The 17,667-nt window shown below is 43.8% G+C and overlaps 1 protein-coding gene and 2 long non-coding RNA genes across 3 annotated transcripts; 2 read left to right on the top strand and 1 right to left on the bottom strand.

Moving 5' to 3' along the window:
• Positions 1 to 685: 685 nt before the first annotated feature.
• Positions 686 to 3,262, bottom strand: LOC115176826 (uncharacterized). Its single transcript, XR_003872290.1, has 2 exons — positions 1,754 to 3,262; positions 686 to 778 (listed from the first exon to the last, which is right to left on the bottom strand). It is a non-coding gene; the product is annotated as an uncharacterized LOC115176826 (long non-coding RNA).
• Positions 3,263 to 7,562: 4,300 nt separating this feature from the next.
• On the top strand, positions 7,563 to 14,147 carry LOC115176822 (complement C1r-A subcomponent). Its single transcript, XM_029737151.1, has 13 exons — positions 7,563 to 7,912; positions 8,376 to 8,589; positions 8,705 to 8,888; positions 9,121 to 9,261; positions 9,352 to 9,557; positions 10,935 to 11,082; positions 11,326 to 11,444; positions 11,734 to 11,812; positions 11,981 to 12,115; positions 12,428 to 12,502; positions 12,600 to 12,805; positions 13,054 to 13,271; positions 13,670 to 14,147. The coding sequence occupies exons 1-13, from the start codon at positions 7,887 to 7,889 to the stop codon at positions 14,037 to 14,039; spliced, it is 2,121 nt and encodes a 706-aa protein (XP_029593011.1). The 5' UTR covers positions 7,563 to 7,886; the 3' UTR covers positions 14,040 to 14,147.
• Positions 9,564 to 10,493, top strand: LOC115176825 (uncharacterized). The gene is made up of 2 exons (XR_003872289.1): positions 9,564 to 9,942; positions 9,978 to 10,493. It is a non-coding gene; the product is annotated as an uncharacterized LOC115176825 (long non-coding RNA).
• Positions 14,148 to 17,667: the final 3,520 nt, after the last annotated feature.

Raw genomic sequence — 17,667 nt, 5'->3', positions numbered from 1 at the left:
AACTGCATAATTTCCTAAGGACCTGAAGCGAGGCGACCGTCTCTGTCGGTGCCATCTCTGTCCAAGGTCCAAACACACCAAGACAGTCGTAAAGAGGGCACAAAAAAGCCTATTCTCCCTCAGGAGACTGAAAAGATTTGGCATTGGTCCTCAGATCCTCAGAAAGTTCTACAGCTGCACCATCGAGAGCATCCTGACTGGTTGCATCACCACCTGGTATGACAACTGCTCGGGCTCCAACCGCAAGGCACTATAGAAGGTACATCACTGGGGCCAAGCTTCCTGCCATCCAGGACCTCTATACCAGGAGGTGTCAGAGGAAGGCCCTAACAATTGTCAAAGACTCCAGCCACCCTAGTCATAGACTGACTCTCTGCTACCGCACTGCAAGCAAACCCACAACATCGACGTCTGGGAGCAAGACGTCGATGTCCGTGATGGGGCTGTAATCCGTGATTGACTGTAGACCCTGCATCGACTGCCACAAAATCGAGCTGAAGTGGTAAAATTGATATCCACGTTTATAACACAGGGTTGCTACAGTTAATGTTATTTGTGATCATAAACATTGTTTTGAGTTAACATTGGGGAGGATGCATTTTTTTATGACACCTGTAGTTGGACCAACCCTCCCCCCAGTAATTTTCTAACTGTCCCTAATCAGCAGTCAGACAGTCATTTTTTCTTTGTATCATATCATATATCAAGTAGAGGTCTTCACGGATCCACCTGTATCCAAATACCCCAAATCCGATCCGGATACATCCGAACACGACTGCTGCAGGAGAGAGAGAGAGAGAGAGAGAGAGAGAGAGAGAGAGAGAGAGAGGAGAGAGAGAGAGAGAGAGAGAGAGAGAGAGAGAGAGAGGGAGAGAGAGAGAGAGAGAGAGGAGAGAGAGAGAGAGAGAGAGAGAGAGGAGAGAGAGAGAGAGAGAGAGAGAGAGAGAGGAGAGAGAGAGAGAGAGGGAGAGAGAGAGAGAGAGAGAGAGAGAGAGAGAGAGAGAGAGAGAGAGAGAGACATTTATGCTGCTGCTCTTGCTTTCACGAGAATGGTACGTGTTCTTGTTCTTGGCCAATCTAAAGTCTTTAAAGTGCCAATAGGCTACAGTCATAGAGTCTCTGTGTGGGCAAAAGGCTACAACGACCAAGAGCAAACAGGTGGGCTGCTACTTAATATTGCAGCCTCAATTAGCCTAGCTAGCTAACGTTAGCTAGCTTAACTAGCATCTCCCGGTTTGATGCAGTCAAGACAGGTACTACGTAATCATAGTTGATGATAAATATCCTAGCTATGGCAGCAGTTAGTCTACTATAGAGCGAGTCAGCAAGGTTGGTTGCTGTCTCTAGTCTCTTACTCCCTGCTCACAGTGTCACTCGTTCACAGTACGGCCCCTCCCCCGCCTGCTAGAGTGGCACCTCTCTCCCTCCTCTTGCACTTTATCAGCTCCGTTTAATAAAGTAGATTAAAAAAAAAATTCTGCTGCTTCCTTCATTCGAATCGGACCCGGTCTGGATCAGACCAAGTCTATACAAAAAGGGTCTAGTTGTCCTCAGGTCCGTTTGGAAAGGGTCTTTATATTTATAAAATTTATTTATGCGTATCGGGTGTGGGTGGGAAAGCCCCAGGTCCATTTCAGAACAGGTACAGATCTTTGGACCTGTGAAGACCTCCAATATCAAGCACAGACCCAGATGAGCAGCCAAGTCAGAAAGATGACCCATGCTGCTATTTTTATAAACACAATCGCCTCACCTTATCTTCATCCCTGGTATTTCCATTCAGCACATGTGCTGCAGTCATGATCCAGTGGTCCCCGATAACTATCCCTCCTCCTCTACCATTTACTATCAGCAACACCTGCCAGGGGAAGGATCCAGCTGGAGCTGGCTTTCCCCCAACAATCCCTGGGAGGTTCACTGTAAGAAGTCCACACACTAGGGACAAAGAGGGACAGATACACAAGAGGCACACATAGACAGCTACACTCACAATAACTGCTAACCATGTGTATGTGACCAAAAACATTTGATTTGATTTGACAGTGACAGTTGACTAAGGAACACTCACATCCATTCATTCATATTGTAAAACACATGCACATTCACACTTACAGACACAAATTGGCTCCTTGCTGTATCTCATTTCAAAATGTTCTCCTTTCCCTTTAAGGAGGGTACATATTTATTATGAGTTACCTGGGATACATTGGAGAATCATATAGTTGTTCTGATCCTCTTTCTGCTTTGCAACCGATGAGCATGTGAAACTAGCTATTGTACATTGAAAGAGTGTCATTACAATTTTTCCATTGCTGTGAAATATATTTTCAATAGCAAAAAATAGAGTTAACAGCTGTTTGAAGCTGGTGGGCCAAAACCAAAAGTAAAAGGCTCAAGAGTGATTCTCCGCCAGGGAGGTACAATGATTCCCTACAGTATTCAGTGCTTGTTTTCGCATTTAAACTGAAATTGAGCGAAGTGTGGACTTTTAGCAAACAGGAAATTACAGCGTGATTTCCAATAAATAACAAAGCCACAAAGTCAGAACATCTTTCTCATTTTGACAACAGATGCCGCTCCAGTGGGAGAAATCAATAGGTGGATATCACAGCCAATAACAACTCTGGCGGGTAAGTAATAATGTAAAACACGATCATTCCACTATCATTGCAAAATTATTAAATAAATCCTATGTCTAGCACCTATACGTTTTTTTACATTGCCATCTTAAAAAAGTAAGGAAACTATTTACAATTCACTTTTTTACTATGTAACACTAATGCTTAAAATAACCATAAAACATCTTCTCATGGACTAAAGATTCACTCCAAATTTGGTCTTTGGACTCATCACAATAGTTCCTAACAACTTTGAGAAAATAACATTGATGCATTCAAAGATGGCCACACTATTCCAGTAGATGCATATTAGCACATTCGCTAATGTGCTAAAATATGCTAAAAAATACTTTAAATCATGAATGACAGGATCAAATGACACTAAATTTGGACTGTAGGCCCATGGTATATACCTTAAGTTAGCTAAGGGATAGTCAAAATATGGCTGAGTTATTGACTAATTATTGAGTTATTGAAACAAATTTTACATGTCCATTTAAACCACTGTAAAATCCATTCCAGAGAGGCCTATTAACTTGAAACTTGTCAACGCTATCATGGACATCCCTACACTCTTATAAAAAGGCGTTCCAAAATGGTTCTTCGGCTGTCCCCATAGGATAACCTTTTTTGGTTCCAGGTATAATCCTTTTTGGTTCCAGGTAGGACTCTTTTGTGTTCCATGTAGAACCCTCTGTGGAAAGGGTTCTACCTGGAACCAAAAATGATTCTTCAAAAGGGTCTCCTATGGGGACAGCTAAAGAGCAGTTTTAGGTTCTCGATAACACCTTTTTTCCTGAGAGTGTAAGATGAACCACACTGAATTTGGTATTGATTTCTCAAAAAACAAAGAAACTATTAGGGAAAGGGAAAGGGAGATACCTAGTCAGTTGTACAACTGAATGCATTCAACTGAAATGTGTCTTCCGCATTTAACAACTCATTCTTTGCATATGTAACATTAATGCTAAAAAATCATCTGCATCCATCTTCTCGTCCTGAACCATACATCAGATTAGCTCCAGATTTTGAATTTAGACTAATTACATCAATCTTTAACGGTTTTGAGAAAAAATTGTGGCTGCATACAAATATGGCGCAGTGTACCAATAGATGCATGTTAGCACACATGCTAATGCTAAAAATACTTTACAAATCTTCTTCTCATGAACTATAAATCAGATTGACTCCAGATATGGTATATAGACTCATTGAATTAGCCTCTAATGAATTTGAGAAAGATAACCAACTTACTTGCATCATTCTCAACTGGCCTACCTGGATAAATAAAGGTGAAATAAAACAAATTAATTAAAAAAAACTTAAAGAGAGATAAATATGGTATCGCTTTCACTGATTGCACATAGAGGAAGATAGTTCCTATATGATTGGGTGCTTGCTTTGTTATCCAACTGACCTTGTGTCCTTTCTATCATCCCGTGAACCCCGTTCATTGCTGCTCGCAGCTATATTTAATATTGAAATTTAATAAAAAGATGGGACTCAGAGGGTTCAATATGGACTTCACATTGTTAAAAATATATGATCGTAAAAAGTCTCACCATTAACTATTTTAGAGAGTAGTGAGCAGTGGTACTGAATGACTGAGAGGTGCTGGTTCTGAGAGACAGATATGAACGTCACCCCTCCATTCAGCAACGGTTCGGGTTCCCCACAGTCAATTACTCCAGAGGAGAGAGAAAGAAACATCCTCATCATCATCATCTTTATCCTAGAGAGGGATGGTGTGGTATCTTGAAATATGGAGCTGTATGAGCAAGTCATAAAGTAGCAGTCATCATCGTCTTTGCCGTTGTTATCACAATTGTTGTCATTAACATGAGCATGCTCATCATCATCATCATCAGAAGCAACAGCAGATTCCACATTATTATTCTACAGTAACATAGCCAAAGCACACGCACAAAACATTAAAACACACAAACACATTCATAATAGTTATATTTTAGAATGTTTTAGAATCTTCCTCCTCTATGGTATTTTTGATCCAGTCTACGTAGTTAGCCACACGTGTGTAGACCCCAGATTTTAAAGGCTGTCCACAGTCAATCCCCCAACTGACGATCCCTGCTAGATATTTGTAGTTGACTGTTTTAGTTGACCTATGCTTACCCAATCTGACCAATCAGGTATTTAGCGTCCTTTGCTGGCAGACACAGTGGCATGACATGAGCATTGAATGTGATTGGATGTTTGAGATGGATCATGGCGATGTCATGGTCATAGTTTACATCGCCTACATTGTTGTATTCAGGGTGAATATGGGGAGAGGCGACCTCAAGAGGTGGAGACTAGAGGAGGTTTTCCACATGGTTGTGTCCAACATATACCTTTGGACAGGGTAAATTAGTCACACTTAAGATATACATTTAATCAGCAGTGATGACAGTCCATTTCTCCATTGTCTCATATCACCCCTGCCCAGTCATTGAAAGCGATAGATTAGGGCCTAATGAATTTATTTAAATTGACTGATTTCCTTTATTTTCTTTTATTTAATGTTAAGGGACCATATTCTGTAGGTGAGAATGAAATACAATTCCATTATGTCTTATCTGTGTGTTGAAGGCACCTGAAGAGTTAAAGGTGCAATATGCAGGAATTGCTCTGTCATTTCCTGGTTGCAAAAATTCTAATAGTTCGCCTAATCTCAGTTTATGTAACAAAACAAGCACTGTACCATCTAAACCGATGTGAAATATCTTTTCAAAAACCAAAAATACACACATTTACACTCATCATATGCTCCTGCTACTCCGTTCTTTATTTTACTCTTATCTATCCTGATGCCTAGTCACTTTACCCTGCCTTCATGTACATATCAACCTCAAATACCTCGTACCTGTGCACATTGATCTGGTACTCTCTGTATATAGCTCCATTCTTGTGTATTTTATTCCTTGTGTTACTATTTTTCTTTTTACTATAATTTTTTTAACTGCATCGTTGGGAAGGGCTCATAAGCCAGCATTTCACTGTAAAGTTTACACCAGTTGTATTCAGCGCATGTGACAAATAACATCTGATTTGATTTTAGTTTTTGGTTCCAGTCTCTTCTACAGTGATTTGTTGTGGGGAACCTGAACCATCGCTAAACCGTTGCCTAATGGAGGGGTGACGTTCATATCTGCCTCTCAGAACCAGTACCTCTGTCATTCAACACCACTGCAATGAGCCGTAATACATTCTTCCTGAAGGGGCTAACCGTGAGACTTTCATTGATGGAAAGTCAAGAAGGGTGCAGGAAAGTAGTGAATTCTAAGCAAACTCCTGCTACTGTCTTGTAAACTACCAATACTGTGTGGAAACATTTTAATAGGAGGGTTGTTCCACCAATTGGGTGCCTTTTGAGTGCGTAACTTTAAGAAAAATATTGAAGAAAAAAAAACGACTTTGAACATTCTGTCATAATCCTTAGGAGTCGATTGACGCACTCCATCAAAATCTGTCTGTTTAAACTAGAGATATCAATTTTTTGTATGGGCTGCATCTCAATCTATCACATCTGCCTAGGACGAATGGCCTTCCACATCTGAGCTGGAAAGTGTCAGGGCTACAGTGCTGTTTGTCAGAACAGGAGACATCTCAAAAATTGGTCTTCTCACAAAAACTTCCTTCCTTCCCTCCCTCCCTCCCTCCCTCCCTCCCTCCCTCCCTCCCTCCCTCCCTCTTTATCTCTAGGGTTTAGTGTAGGAGTCATGAAAATCTCCAATAAGCTACAATATGTCCAGCTTCCTGTGGTGGATCAGGAAATGTGCAGAGCTGCTGTTGCCCTGAACGATAGTGGACACAACTGGGGACATGTTCTGTGCCGGGTTACCTGAGGGGGGGGCAAGTCTAAAAGTACAGGGGACAACGGAGGGGTGTACGTCCTGAAGGAGGCTGTACATTTCTGGGCAGCATGGATCATTAGCTGGGCAAAAGGATGTGTATGACCTGGCCAATATGGGGTAAATACCCACATGGCTAACTACATCTGCTTGATCAAGAAGACCATGAAGGAGAACTAGACCAATATAAGTTGTAGTGGCAATCAGTGACATCTGTTCTCTGAACATCTCGCTTTTTGTGTCCATTAAACATGGAACCTCTATTTATTTTACACACTTTCAAGTGAATCTCACAATATATTACTAATATTGCATTTATGATGACAGCACACTGTAGGCTTAGAAAAGAAAAGCTGGACACATTTTCGAGGCTCCGATGCAACGAATGCACTAAATGCCAACGTTTCCACAGCTAAGCTGCCTTCATCAGGGTCTCATCTATCTAACATACTGTAGACTGTCATATCTCATAACTACACTAAATACCAACGTTTCCACAGCTAAGCTGCCTTCATCAGGGTCTCATCTATCTAACATACTGTAGACTGTCATATCTCATAACTACACTAAATACCAACGTTTCCACAGCTAAGCTGCCTTCATCAGGGTCTCATCTATCTAACCTACTGTAGACTGTCATATCCCATAACTACACTAAATACCAACGTTTCCACAGCTAAGCTGCCTTCATCAGGGTCTCATCTATCTAACCTACTGTAGACTGTCATATCCCATAACTACACATGACCAGGGATGTAGTTTAAAAAAGGTAGATCATCTGACTGCTATAGTGGATAGTGTTGAGTGTACAGTGTGTTCTTCATCAACAGCGTAGCAGCACTGCATCATGTGACCTGAACTGACATACCCAGGCCAGCATGGAGTTTGTCCCTATGTGTAAACAAAACAAACTATTCAAACAGAATTTACGGGAAGAGTACTGAACACACAACACTTTCCTCCCATTCTCTCGCTCTCTCCTCCCTCCCCTTTTCTCCCCCTTCCTCCCCCTTTCCCCCCCTTTCCCCCGCGCCCCATCCCCCCCTACAACCTCTGGTAGATATGCATTCTGTCTTTTATAGGTTTCATTTTCGACATTAACGTAAAAAAGGTTTTACCTTTAAGAACTGGTCAATTGTAGCCTTTTAACTCCAACACCACCACTACTCTGTCTCTCGGTCTCTTTCACTCTCTCTCTCCCTCTCTCTTGTCCCCCCTTCTCCTTCGTCTATTTCAGCCAAGTCAAACAGAGCAGGTTTTAACATGACTTTTAGACTCGTAGTCTAGCATAATACCTCACCATAGGTCTCTATTAGGACACACAGACTGCAGGGAATTCAAGTCTAATACATGTGAGCAATAGCCACACAACAATAAAACAATAGCAACAGAAACATTTGTAGCCAGGACCTTCAACATGGACTGGACCCATCCATTCATCTGGTGAGTTTGTTTGGTTACACTATACTTGAACCCATTGGCTATAGCTAAGTGAACGTAAACAACAACTGCTTAAGTGAGTGTGTAAAGTCAGTTGTCATATTCAGACCAGCTGCCGTGAAGGTGTATGCCATTTATTCCATTACTAGTACATTATGTCATGTGACTAGCACGTGTGAGGAAGAGTTCAAATGAAGTATAACCTGTTTGTTTATATTACGCAGCACGCCAGTGGTTTTAACGTTTATTGAGCCTTCATCCTGAAGGATGATAAGAACATGTGATTCCTACAGCATCATTAGGTTATGTTTTCTTCTGCTTCCTGGTCACAGATCAGAAAATAGCTCTCTTTCTGATCAGTCATCATACATACATGTTTCAAGGGGCTGTATTTACCTCGTTGTGACACACAACTCCTCCTATACCTCCCATCTCAGCCCTCTCTCCCTGTGTTGCTCTGCTCTAGGCTGCTGTGTGTGTCTGTGTGTGAGTGTTGGCGGTTGGCCCGGTCCCTGCCAGCCCTACATGGGGTGGTCCAGTCCCCCCAGTTCCCCCAGCCGTACCCTGCTGCCCTGTCACAACAGTGGGACCTCAGTGTACCTGAGGGTTACCAGCTCCAGCTCAGCTTCACTCACCTGGACATCGAGCCATCCGCCGACTGCTACTACGACTCACTCACGGTCAGTGGGCTTCAAAAGAACACTTCGATACCTTATTATAAAATGTAGGATGTATTAAATGTTTCTTACCGATATTGAAATATGTCCAAGAACCTTCTTCACTCCGTCATTCCAGGTTTTATATGACAAGAAGGTCCTTGCAAAGTTCTGTGGTCAGGAGAATTCTGCTGATGGACATCACCCAGGCAACCGGCCACTCTTGTCTCCAGGCAACAGGCTCACCCTGGTCCTTCAGACAGACGACACGAACCCTGAGCCACACCAGCACCTTGGCTTCTCTGCCCATTATCAGGCCAAAGGTAGCAACCCCACTAGAGGATCAGATGCCCTGCTCACAACATTAATACATAATCCAAGCCAACCGTACAACACTGTTAAACCACAAACCCCAGGAAAGTCTCAGGGAAGGTGACATCACAGTGTGATTCTAAGCTACACCCCCCCACCTATCTCCTTCCCTTCACCTCTCTTCTCCATCTCTCTCCTTCCCTCCACCTCTCTTCTCCATCCCTCTCTCCATCCCTATCCCAGACATAGATGAGTGTTCAGCTCCAGACCCTGAGGATGGTTCTGGTCCACTCTGCTCCCAGCTCTGCCACAACACCCTGGGCTCCTACATGTGCTCCTGTCGCCATGGCTACGAGCTCCGCCCTGACCAGCGCACCTGTGTCTGTGAGTACACCTACTCTCTATCTGTGTGTGTGCGTGTGTGTGTGTGTATTGTAGTCCTACACATCTTGTGGACATCTCTCTCTCCCCCAGTGTCCTGTGGTGGGGGTATATTTGATGAACCAGAGGGGACTCTGTCCAGCCCAGGCTACCCTGACCCATCCCCCCACGGCCTGGCCTGTCAGTACGTCATCTCTGTGGAGCCTGGGTTCATCGTCAACCTCAACTTCACTGACAGCTTCCACATAGAGCACATAGGCACCCAGAATGGACCCAGCTGCCTCTACCACTGGTTACAGGTAACACTGTACACTGCCCTGACCACTGGCTACAGGTAACAAGGTATACTGCCCTGACCACTGGTTACAGGTAACACTGTACACTGCCCTGACCACTGGTTACAGGTAACACTGTACACTGCCCTGACCACTGGCTACAGGTAACACTGTACACTGCCCTGACCACTGGCTACAGGTAACAAGGTATACTGCCCTGACCACTGGTTACAGGTAACACTGTACACTGCCCTGACCACTGGCTACAGGTAACACGGTATAATGCCCTGACCACTGGTTACAGGTAACACTGTACAATGCCCTGACCACTGGTTACAGGTAACACGGTATAATGCCCTGACCACTGGTTACAGGTAACACTGTACACTGCCCTGACCACTGGTTACAGGTAACACTGTACAATGCCCTGACCACTGGCTACAGGTAACAAGGTATACTGCCCTGACCACTGGCTACAGGTAACAAGGTATACTGCCCTGACCACTGGTTACAGGTAACACGGTATAATGCCCTGACCACTGGTTACAGGTAACACTGTACACTGCCCTGACCACTGGTTACAGGTAACACTGTATAATGCCCTGACCACTGGCTACAGGTAACACTGTACACTGCCCTGACCACTGGCTACAGGTAACAAGGTATACTGCCCTGACCACTGGTTACAGGTAACACTGTATAATGCCCTGACCACTGGCTACAGGTAACACTGTACACTGCCCTGACCACTGGTTACAGGTAACACTGTATACTGCCCTGACCACTGGTTACAGGTAACACTGTACACTGCCCTGACCACTGGTTACAGGTAACACGGTATAATGCCCTGACCACTGGTTACAGGTAACACGGTATAATGCCCTGACCACTGGTTACAGGTAACACTGTACACTGCCCTGACCACTGGTTACAGGTAACACTGTATACTGCCCTGACCACTGGTTACAGGTAACACTGTATACTGCCCTGACCACTGGTTACAGGTAACACTGTACACTGCCCTGACCACTGGTTACAGGTAACACGGTATAATGCCCTGACCACTGGTTACAGGTAACACGGTATAATGCCCTGACCACTGGTTACAGGTAACACTGTACACTGCCCTGACCACTGGTTACAGGTAACACTGTATAATGCCCTGACCACTGGTTACAGGTAACACTGTACAATGCCCTAACCACTGGTTACTGTTAACACTTGTACAATGCCCTGACCACTGGCTACGCGTGTTTAATGTCCTCAGCAGGCCATAGAGTACATGAATGAAGTATTGAATGTGTGTGTTTGTTCATGTGTGTGTTCATGCATGTGTGTGTGTTCAGAACAGCATGCTTTGTGTTTGTTTACAGTGTTTGATCTCTCCTCTGCCTCGCCCAGGTGTCCATCCCCGACAAGGAACCCCAGAAGCTGTGTGGAGGGAAGAGTCCTGGACTAATGCCCACTAACTCTTACACTGTCCAGCTAGACTACCACACTGACTGGGCTGGTCTGAGCCAGGGCTGGAGCCTGCACTACACTACTCAGAGTGAGAGAGGGAGGAGGAAATGCATAGAGAGGGTGAACATAGGTAGAGGGAAATAATGAAAAAGGAGAGGGAGAAAGAGAGAGCAAGGGAGAGTATGAAGGGAAGAGCAGATGCAAACTAGTGAAGTGAAAAAAGGTGAGAAGGTAAAACCTCCTGGAAGTAAACAGAGAATACAGGTCAAAGTTGAAGCCTAACTAAAAAAGCCCTGGTCTGAAATCCTGATATGTGTGTTGTTGTTCATAGGGGTGCAGTGTGCTTCACCCAGTTCTATCACCAATGGAAGAGTCACCCCAAACTTTCCCCAGTACTATTACAGAGACTACATCCAAGTCCGCTGTGACCCTGGCTACAAACTAATGATGGTGAGATTAAACGATCCCTTTTTACCCTGCCTCTTATCATTCTGTCTTACCTCATACTTCCTTCTCTCTCTTGTTAATATTCAGTCTTTTTATTTTCTACAAGGGCTCTTTTCCTGGAAATATCCCTTGTGAAGTATCGCCTCTCTCTCTCTCTCTCTCTCTCTCTCTCTCTCTCTCTCTCTCTCTCTCTCTCTCTCTCTCTCTCTCTCTCTCTCTCTCTCTCTCTCTCTCTCTCTCTCGCTCTCGCTCTCGCTCTCGCTCTCGCTCTCTCTCTCTCTCTCTCTCACAGGATGGCAGAGAGATCAAGAGCTATGCCTCCATGTGTCAAAAGAATGGACAGTGGCACCTCTCCCTCCCTGAGTGCCACAGTGAGTCACAACCATAGAAATTGATTCTATTTCTATGATCACAACCTTATACATTCCCATGAGTCAAGTTCCATATTAAACACAGATGTATTTTGGTTTCTCTGTCCCTCTCTGTCTCTCTCTCTCTCTCTCTTTCTCTCTCTCTCCCTCTCTCGCTCTCCTGTGCAGTAATTGACTGTGGGGAACCTAAAGCATTGTTGAATGGAGGCGTAACGTTCATATCTGGCTCTCAGAACCAGCACCTCTCCGTCATTCAGTACCACTGCAACGAACCTTTCTACTCACTCCTTGGAGGAGCAACTGGTGAGATGTTTTAACTATCCTTCATCAGTCACACACATTTGCTCATTAAACAATAATATGTTTTTATTTAATTTGTGTTGACAACCACTCTGTCTGTCTGTCTGTCTGTCTGTCTGTCTGTCTGTCTGTCTGTCTGTCTGTCTGTCTGTCTGTCTGTCTGTCTGTCTGTCTGTCTGTCTGTCTGTCTGCCTGCCTGCCTGCCTGCCTGCCTGCCTGCCTGCCTGCCTGCCTGCCTGCCTGCCTGCCTGCCTGCCTGCCTGCCTGCCTGTCTGTCTGTCTGTCTGTCTGTCTGTCTGTCTGTCTGTCCTTCAGTGAGCTACACTTGTGCAGCAGATAGAACATGGCGAGACAACCTTGACACCCCTGTCATTCCCTCATGTATCCCAGGTAACTCCTTAAGTACCATTTTCTTTACCATATCCTGCATATACCATCCTGTATCTATTTGTGTGACCCTCGTCACTACTTTACCCCCCATCCCCAGTCTGTGGCCAGCCCACGGTGTACCTCTCAGGCTTTCAGAGGATCATGGGGGGAGAAAAAGCCCCAGACAAAACCATCCCCTGGCAGGTGATGCTCAGTGTGGACGGAGGCAGAGCAGGGGCCATGGTGATCGGGGACCGCTGGATCATGACTGCAGCTCATAACCTGGTGCAAAAGGGCAAACTTGTGCTAAAGGAGAAACTTCGGGTAGGTAGATTATGACACACCCATCAATTCATTGGACACTGGAGAACAAAAGTATTTCCTACTTATGTTTTCAAAGGTATAGTCCACTTAAATATCTGGAGTAACAACAGGCAAAGAGAAGTCTTCAGTACTTTGCTAAAGCCACCACAAGCTAGCGTTCAAATTCCGTATGTAGAAGTCCTTCAGTGATGTCAGATTTGAAGAAGTTGAAGATCTATTCTGAAGTTGAATTATGTTTTGTTTTCAAGGTTTTTATGGGAGACAATGATGCAGAAAAACTAGCAAAGCTCACCCCTCTTGGTGTCGCCTCTCTCCACCCCCACCCTGAATACAAAAACCCAGATAATGCAAACTACAATCACGACATCGCCCTGATAAAACTCCAACAACCACTCACATTCCACGCTGCCATTATGCCATTGTGTCTGCCACCAGAGGACACTATATACAAGACAGGCCAGATTGGGTGAGTCAGACTTGTCCTGTTCTTCATTAAAAATGAGAAAGCTGAACAACAATATTAACATTTATATTATTAAAGACATCAATAAGAACACAAAGAGGAAGTGCATTTTGAAGGGATAGATAGACCCACATTTCATAATGTGTTCATTCTTATCATGGAAGTAGTCAATGCGCCAAGAGTGCAACCTGCAATTTTCATGACTTCTTTTTGGCATCCTTAAATTCATGACTTCTTTTTGGCATCCTTAAATTCAATTGTAAAATCTAAAGTAGCCTAACTGCACAACCAGTCCTTAGCAGTCCATAGTTCATCAATGTTCTTTGGTAAGCTAATCAATGTAAGGCAATAGTTTTCTGAGTAACTCCTTGACCTCTTTCCTGACCTCTATCCTTTATCAGTATGGTCTCAGGCTTTGGCATCAAAGAAGATGATATCATTGCCAACAAGCTCAGGTACATACGCCTACCAGTAGTGGACGGGAATAAGTGCCAAGCCTCTGTCAACAGTGCAAAAGCAGCAATGCCAACAGAGACGATCCCTGTTCTAACAGACAACATGTTCTGTGCCGGAGTACCTGAGGGGGGCCAGGACTCCTGTACGGGGGACAGTGGAGGGGCGTACGTCTTGATGGAAGATAGTACTAAACGGTTTTGGGCTGCAGGTATTGTCAGTTGGGGTGTGGGTTGTGGACAGACTGGTAGATATGGAGTGTACACCCGTGTGGCTAAATACATTAGCTGGATCAACAAAACAATGGAGGACAATTAGTAAAATATATAGGCGAAGACAACGAGGGAAAGAGAACAGAAATACAAAAGTATTTTTAATTCAAGTCATGATTTATGAATCCAAATAAAGCCCAAACGTTTAATCTCTGCTTTTCTCATGTGCATTTGTGTGAGTGTGTGTGTGTGTGCGTGCCTGTATGTGTGTTTGTGTGTGAGATGAAAGGTGAAACAAAAGAAAAGAGCTTCGACTTGGGTTGACTATTTTGTGCTTATGTACCAGAGTATGTGAGTGGAGCAGAGCTGGAGCGGAGCGCGCCCAATTTGACTGAGGCAGGGAGCGAGATTCCCAAAAGCTGAAGCGTTGGTAGCACTCACTTCACCAGCTCAGGGCATGCCCGGCCCAGCATGCATTTCTTGTCTACTTGTGCGCTGCTATCTATAGCCCCTTGCTTCAGCTATTGTCTAAATATTTTCAGAAAGAAACTGATAAAACACACAGGGGCTAAATCAAGGTGACTTACAAAGATGTAGACCAAGAGCAAGAGTGGGAGTGTGGTGATGTAATGATCACATCAAAGAAGAGAGGGAGTGTGGTGATGTAATGACCACAACAAAGAAGAGAGGGAGTGTGGTGATGTAATGACCACAACAAAGAAGAGAGGGAGTGTGGTGATGTAATGTCCACAACAAAGAAGAGAGGGAGTGTGGTGATGTAATGACCACAACAAAGAAGAGAGGGAGTGTGGTGATGTAATGTCCACAACAAAGAAGAGAGGGAGTGTGGTGATGTAATGACCACAACAAAGAAGAGAGGGAGTGTGGTGATGTAATGACCACAACAAAGAAGAGAGGGAGTGTGGTGATGTAATGACCACAACAAAGAAGAGAGGGAGTGTGGTGATGTAATGACCACAACAAAGAAGAGAGGGAGTGTGGTGATGTAATGACCACAACAAAGAAGAGAGGGAGTGTGGTGATGTAATGACCACAACAAAGAAGAGAGGGAGTGTGGTGATGTAATGACCACAACAAAGAAGAGAGGGAGTGTGGTGATGTAATGTCCACAACAAAGAAGAGAGGGAGTGTGGTGATGTAATGACCACAACAAAGAAGAGAGGGAGTGTGGTGATGTAATGTCCACAACAAAGAAGAGAGGGAGTGTGGTGATGTAATGACCACAACTAAAGAATCATTGTGGAATCTGAAAAGACACATATCCTGAAAGCATGATGGTGTACTTATTATGAACACATGCTAAAAGAAAGGAACGAGGTGGGTACATAACTAAGTGTACCATTGTAGCAAAGTATTTATAAACAAAAAATCAGATCTCTTAAACGTTTCGTTAATTTTTGTTATATTATCAATACAATAGGCCGTAATTGATTTTGGCCCAATAGGCCTGGCATATTTTGCCTTTCTATCCACCCCTTTCTATCTACCCCTTTCTATCCACCCCTTTCTATCTACCCCTTTCTATCAGCAGTTTCTATCCACCCCTTTCTATCCACCACTTTCTATCCATCCCTTTCTATCCATCCCTTTCTATCCACCCCTTTCTATCCACCACTTTCTATCCATCCCTTTCTATCCATCCCTTTCTATCCACCCCTTTCTATCAACCCCTTTCTATTAGCTCTTTCTATCCACCACTTTCTATCCAGCACTTTCTATCTACTCCTTTCTATCCACCCCTTTCTATCCATTCCTTTCTATCCACCACGTTCTATCCACCACGTTCTATCCACTACTTTCTATCAGCACTTTCTATCCACCCCTTTCTATCCATCCCTTTCTATCAGCACTTTCTATCCACCACTTTCTATCCACCACATTCTATCCAACACGTTCTATCCACCACGTTCTATCCACCACTTTCTATCAGCACTTTCTATCCGGCACTTTCTATCAGCACTTTCTATCCACCCCTTTCTATCCACCACTTTCTATCCACCCCTTTCTATCCATTCCTTTCTATCCACCACTTTCTATCCACCACATTCTATCCACCACGTTCTATCAGCACTTTCTATCAGCACTTTCTATCCACCCCTTTCTATCCACCACTTTCTATCCACCCCTTTCTATCCATTCCTTTCTATCCAAACGTTTCTATCCACCACTTTCTATCCACCACGTTCTATCCACAACGTTCTATCCACCACTTTCTATCCAGCACTTTCTATCAGCACTTTCTATCCACCCCTTTCTATTCATTCCTTTCTATCCACCACTTTCTATCCACCACATTCTATCCCCCACATTCTATCCATTGCTTTCTGTCCACCACTTTCTATCCCATCCCTTTCTATCCACCACTTTCTATCCCATCCCTTTCTGTCCACCACTTTCTATCCCCCACATTCTATCCATTGCTTTCTGTCCACCACTTTCTATCCCATCCCTTTCTGTCCACCACTTTCTATCCCATCCCTTTCTATCCACCACTTTCTATCCACCACTTTCTATCCCATCCCTTTCTATCCACCTCTTTCTATCCATCCCTTTCTATCCACCCCTTTCTGTCAGCACTTTCTATCCACCCCTTTCTCTTCACCACTTTCGATCAGCACTTTTTATCAGCAATTTCTATCCACCCCTCTCTATCCACCACTTTCTATCCATTCCTTTCTGTCCACCACTTTCTATCCACCACTTTCTATCCATTCCTTTCTGTCCACCACTTTCTATCCGTCCCTTTCTATCCCATCCCTTTCTGTCCACCACTTTCTATCCACCACTTTCTATCCATTCCTTTCTGTCCACCACTTTCTATCCACCACTTTCTATCCATTCCTTTCTGTCCACCACTTTCTATCCACCACTTTCTATCCATTCCTTTCTGTCCACCACTTTCTATCCACCACTTTCTATCCATTCCTTTCTATCCACCCCTTTCTATCCACCCCTTTCTATCAGCATTTTCTATCCATCCCTTTCTATCAGCATTTTCTATCCATCCCTTTCTATCAGCATTTTCTATCCATCCCTTTCTATCCACCACTTTCTATCCAACACTTTGTATCCACCACTTTCTATCCAACACTTTGTATCCACCACTTTCTATCTATACCATTCTATCTACCCCTTTCTATTAGCACTTTCTATCAGCACTTTCTATCCAGCACTTTCTATCAGCACTTTCTTTCCACCACTTTCTATCCAACACTTTGTATCCACCACTTTCTATCTATACCATTCTATCTACCCCTTTCTATTAGCACTTTCTATCAGCACTTTCTATCCAGCACTTTCTATCCAGCACTTTCTTTCCACCACTTTCTATCCAACACTTTGTATCCACCACTTTCTATCTATACCATTCTATCTACCCCTTTCTATTAGCACTTTCTATCAGCACTTTCTATCCACCACTTTCTATCTATACCATTCTATCTACCCCTTTCTATTAGCACTTTCTATCAGCACTTTCTATCCAGCACTTTCTATCAGCACTTTCTATCCACCACTTTCTATCCACCACTTTCTATCTATACCATTCTATCTACCCCTTTCTATTAGCACTTTCTATCAGCACTTTCTATCCAGCACTTTCTATCAGCACTTTCTTTCCACCACTTTCTATCCACCACTTTCTATCCACTACTTTCTATCAGCACTTTCTTTCCACCACTTTCTATCAGTGCTTTCTTTCCACCAATTTCTTT

Source organism: Salmo trutta, chromosome 37 (assembly GCF_901001165.1).
Source record: "Salmo trutta chromosome 37, fSalTru1.1, whole genome shotgun sequence".
Classification (NCBI taxonomy): Eukaryota; Metazoa; Chordata; class Actinopteri; order Salmoniformes; family Salmonidae; genus Salmo; species Salmo trutta.
The sequence above is the reverse complement of the archived record's forward strand: the minus strand, read 5'-3'. Positions and strand labels throughout refer to the sequence as shown.

What these genes read in the sequence shown, in the direction of transcription:
- LOC115176822 (XM_029737151.1), top strand. Translation starts at nt 7,887, where the DNA reads ATGGACTGGACCCATCCATTCATCTG. An exon ending in TGCCCATTATCAGGCCAAAG is followed by an intron (nt 8,889 to 9,120) that starts GTAGCAACCCCA and finishes TCCCTATCCCAG; the next exon opens with ACATAGATGAGTGTTCAGCT. An exon ending in TACAAGACAGGCCAGATTGG is followed by an intron (nt 13,272 to 13,669) that starts GTGAGTCAGACT and finishes ATCCTTTATCAG; the next exon opens with TATGGTCTCAGGCTTTGGCA.